This window comes from Megalops cyprinoides, chromosome 8 (genome assembly GCF_013368585.1).
Source record: "Megalops cyprinoides isolate fMegCyp1 chromosome 8, fMegCyp1.pri, whole genome shotgun sequence".
Classification (NCBI taxonomy): Eukaryota; Metazoa; Chordata; class Actinopteri; order Elopiformes; family Megalopidae; genus Megalops; species Megalops cyprinoides.
In genome coordinates, this window is record NC_050590.1 from 3678529 (window position 1) to 3683528 (window position 5000).

At 45.7% G+C, this 5000-nt stretch overlaps 1 protein-coding gene across 1 annotated transcript in view; it reads right to left on the bottom strand.

Annotated features, from left to right (window-relative positions):
* Positions 1-5000, bottom strand: part of LOC118782143 (FERM domain-containing protein 5-like) — a 107215-nt gene that overhangs the window by 9433 nt on the left and 92782 nt on the right. Inside the window, exons 6-9 of the mRNA XM_036535415.1 lie at positions 4717-4814; positions 3600-3723; positions 1055-1142; positions 234-322 (exon numbers count right to left, since the gene is read on the bottom strand). Of these exons, the coding sequence (XP_036391308.1) occupies positions 234-322; positions 1055-1142; positions 3600-3723; positions 4717-4814 (399 nt within the window). The remainder of the gene's footprint in view (positions 1-233; positions 323-1054; positions 1143-3599; positions 3724-4716; positions 4815-5000) is intronic.

Consider the following 5000-nt stretch of genomic DNA (forward strand, 5'->3'; position numbering starts at 1 on the left):
CAGAAAGTAAAAGTCCTACCACGTATTTGTTCCACCCATGTACTAAACAAGGTGATTTCACTTTCACAATTAGCTCCTCTACCTGGCTGAAGAGTTGTGTAAATGAAATTCAGCTGGTGTAGTGCATGGGTGGAACAAATACGTGGCAGGACTCTTACTTTCTGAAGCCGGGGTTTTCCACCTCTGCCAAGCAAGGCAGACCAGAGAAGGGTGGGCTTTGAGGCGTTACTTACCACTTGAGAAAGTGAACTCTCTTGTTCCCCTGCAGCACAACAAACCCAAATGGCGTGAAGGCCAGGAAGGCCGGGTTCCCGGATACATCCTACCAGAGAGAAGACACCTGAGAAAAATGTACCACAGCACCTGGACACAGGTAGTCGTGACTTGCGCAAGTATGGTCCCTTGTAGCCTCACACAACCAGTAGAGCATCAGGCTTGACAAGGTTTACGATGATAACCGTGCTCTGACCTGATATAATATGTGAACAAATCTAACAAATCAAAAGCAGTGGGTGTTTCACCTGCTCCACCAGAGCGCCGTTGGCTACTCTCAAGGAAAAAAGACACAGGGGAGTAAGAAGCAATGCTCCACACAGCCATCAGGTGAGTCTGAGCATAATTCAGCCCAGTTAGGTGTAGATTTGTCAGAAGATTGTAAGCCTGGCTGAGCACTGCAAGCCTGACACGCAGCCAGTAATCAAAGAAAATCAACATTAGCCCTGTGGCCATCTGTACTACATCAGCAATGGTACATACCGACACAAAAACACAAACAAAAAAGTGACACAATGGATTATGTCTTAGAATTACAAAACTGAGCAAGTCTTACTCTTTTTTAGTTAGTTATATAATGTTATTAGAACTTTTTAACTTTAACATTTTGTGTCAATTGTGGAAAAATATGTGTGCTGAACATGCTTCTTAAAAGCAAAGGCCAAAGCATATCATTTTCATATCATAATGGTGTGAAAATAATTTGGGGGTGGGGAATTCTTTGAGTTATTTTACTGTTTAGAAGGGAGGTCTGAATGTGTCTAAATGATTTTCGGCTAACCTTGCATGGGTGTGGGTCCACCCCATACGTTTCCAACATCTGCGCTTTCTGCAGAAAGTTCAGCTCTGACGTTTCAGGAGTCTGTCCTCTGGCAGGAAAATGTTAGAATAACAAACTGTCGGTGAATGTGAATAAAAAACCAAAAGACACCAAATTGTTTGAACATCACGTCCACGTGAAATCCAGTTCTGACCTCAGCAGCACAGCATTTTATCAGCTACCCGTTACCAAACACAAAAACAGGGATAAATATTTGATTCACTATTATGACGGACAGATGACCACAATGTGTCATCTGTCATGTCATGTGGAGAGATTATGAACCTGGCCATTTAGCTTGCAGTGAGTGCAGTGCGAGCCTCTGTCTGTTCCAAGAAAATACTAAACACTCAAAGAGTCAGATGAGTCTATACTGCACTGACAAGGCGTTACTTCAGTGTAAGACATACTTGCGACGATTATGAGATTTCCGAATGGAAGGTAGGATCACATTTCCCCATAAGGGGGCAGCAGAGGGATAGCATCATAGTTTCATGCTGTACGCACTATTTAGCTCAGAGCAGCCCTGCCCACCTTTCTGTTCCCAGCTGTGTCATGTGGTCTGGGCTGGTCACAGGCAGCTTTTTAAAGAGCTGGTGATCTCCCCACCCTGCCGGACACTCCTCTCGTTCATGTGCACCTGCTCAGAGCGGGCACTGCGCATATCCACTGGTCTATTTATCGTCTGGATGCACTGATCACACATACAAATTATATTGTTTATAAAGAGTAGATAAAGAGTATATCTGTGCGTCACAACCAGGCTGTTTATAGACACCATCAACCGCGCACTGACCCGGGCCATCCCCTCTCAGTGCTGTAGTGGCTGTCAGCATCGCGAATGAATACCTTTCGCTCATGGTTTTTCAGCTGCCTGCTCCACGGACTGGATGAAAATCCAGTGCTGACATTAAAATTTGAAGTTCAGGGTATCTTAGGGTAAAATATAATCTATGTTCAGATTTTTAGTAAACAACGTTTTTCCATAAAAGGAACGTGATATTTACCTTTAGATTTTTCAAGCTTTTTAATCAACAGAGCAGGATATCTCTAACCTGTACTAGAAGACAGATGTGTAAAAATATGATAAACTGCCCACTTCAATTAGTTTGCAATTAGGCTCTTGCAAACGAAGTCTAAACAATGCCGATCTTCCCTTAATTAGCCTGCTTATTTTTCCGCCGTACGTGGAGAATCACCAAGGGCGATCGTAAAAGATGATTCATTCAGTAATATTGCGATCCCATTCACGCCTGATCCAGGAGAGGCGCTGAAGCGACGGTATGTAGACAGTCTTCCGTTTACCGCGTCTGTCTCGGCATCCACTGCGCACCTGGCTATTACCGAGAAAACGCTCTAAAGACGTCATCATTACAGCGCGGGAACGCGGGCGCTAGCGTAATTATCACAACGATCAACGGAGACAGGGGGCAGAGAGAGAGAGAAAGAGGGAGAGAGCGAGAAGGGGCGAGAGATAGGAACAGCCAGAGATAGACGGAGCGAGAGGGAGAGAAAGAGAGGAAGGAGAGGGCAAAAAGGGAGAGAGAGAAAGAGGAAGTGAGAAGAGTGAGGACAGAAAGAGAGGAGTGAGGGGGAGAGAGAGGGAGAAAAAGAGAGAGATGTGATGAAAGAGAGATGTGATCAAGGAGAGAAAGGAGAGAGGGAGCCCAATAGACAAACAGAGTGGAGGGTCAGAGAGAGAGAGAGAGAGATAAAGCGAGAGTCAGAGAGTAAGAGAGTAAGAGAGGGAGAGAGCAATAGAGGCATTCACTCTGACCAGCTGCTCTCTAATGAGTGCAGTGCTGACCTGACTGTCGTACCTGATGCTGAGACAACCATGCTAATGACGCTGAAGTAGGGAGAACGTGGAAAACAAAGACATGCACTAACGACAATCCTGCACTCACACTCGTGCTCCCTGCAGCATGTGTTACTGCAGGTGCTGCTCCACTCACGTTTCTGCTCCTAACAGCTGTAACGGCAGCTTACTAAGGTGCACGATCAGCACGACAAAGCGCTCATAGATTTTATAGGTTTTATCCCATGCCCCTGCGCTTCTATGGTCATACATTTTTTTTCGCACTGGGGAAGGGATAGTGTACAGTGTGTGTGTGTGTGTGTGTTTGTGTGTGTGTGTGTGTGAATGTGTGTGTGTGTGGCATGTGTTCATGTGTGTATGTGTGTGTCTGTGTGTGTCAATACATACATCTTTGCGTGCATGTGTGTGTGCCTGTGTTTGTATATGTGTATGTCTGTATACACGTTCCTGTGTGTGTGTGTATGTCTGTATGGATGTGTATGTGTGTATGCGTATGCGTGGATATGTGCATATATGAACACTCGCATGTGTGTTTGTATGGGTGAGTGTGTATGGGTATGTCTGTATGTCTGTGTGTATGTGTGTGTGCGCGCATGTGTGCGTGTGTGTATGTGTGTGTGTGTGTGTGTATGCATACTCGTGCGTGTGTCGATGTGCGTCCCTGGCGAAGGCGGAGTGTGACCTCACATCAGCTCCGTCTTGTGGATCTCGGCAATCCTGCGCTCCAGCTTCTCCGAGTGCTTGGGAAAAAACTGGAACTTGGAGCTGTACCCCTCTGGGTGCTTCCCTGGATCATAGTCCCCGATCTCAGCTGCAGGGGTGACACAAACAGACAGGAGCAAACTCAGAAACAGCACCCCCTACAGTCTGCAGACACCACTGCATGCAGCGAGGCTTGTAATGTAAAAACATACCTCCCATACACTGCTCACGTGAGATATTAATATTAAAAAATTAAAATGCATTGAGCAGAAAAATAATCCAAATATAACTACATCATCTGTCTTCATACTTAGTAAAAGGCTCCTTGTTTAAGGGTCAACGTACAATGGGACAGACCGAATAAAACAGGCATCATATCTCCAACATGGTGCTGGAATCACTGTGATCACAAATGAACAGAGAGCCAATGGACATGCATGTACTGGGACCCACAAAGGACATGTTAACATCATTATGCCTCTCTTTCATGTCCCAGTGGAGTCCTCTGGTACCATAGGTTAAATTGGCCGAGAGCAGTTTATTTGTGATTTCATGCTGCATTGGGACTTCACGAGGCGTTCCTGGTAATCATTTCCTCCAGTGAGGTTGCAAAGTGCCAAATCTTAATTTAAAGGGGAATGAGGGAGCGATGCTATTGGCCGGCTCGGACAGAAGCGATGGGAGAGAGAGGCCTACTGAAACTCATAATGGGTGATGTCACCGTGTCCAATCAATCACTGAGTCATGAGCCAATCAAAAGACTGCTCTCTGTGACAAAACGCTATGATTGGTTCAATTCAGTGAGCCATTGGAAGCATCTAATAATCCCACCCATTTCCTGTCAATGGAGGCTTAAAAATATCTTAACGCGTTATGAGATAAATGTATTCCAATTCATTAGTCTTGCCTAATAGAGCGTAACCTCCAGTGGCTATAGATACATGCAGACACACAGACACGCACACACACGCGCACACACACACACACACACACACACACCAAGGTGTGGTGACTTGTGTAAAGGAGATGTACTGTACAATATAAATCATACGTAGTGAGCTATAAGGTTGGAAGGTAGGCTCAGCCTGTCGGAGCCCATTACCTTGGAGGATGTGGGCAGCCAGCATGGCGGCGTCTGAAGTCTTGCACAAGAGGCGGCCGTGGTACAGGTCTCTTTTGATCTGCAGGAACACTAGATATCTGGAGCAACGACATGGGAGGGAGAGAACGACCAATCAGAGCACACGTCACACTTAGAGAGCTCAATCCTGGTGAGGGAGACTGAGAGCCACGCCCATAAACATTGCCCACAAACACATTTGATTCTAAGGCAGTATAATGGTTTTAAAAAGAAGGTTGCATGCTTTGTTCCTATATAGGCAAGGC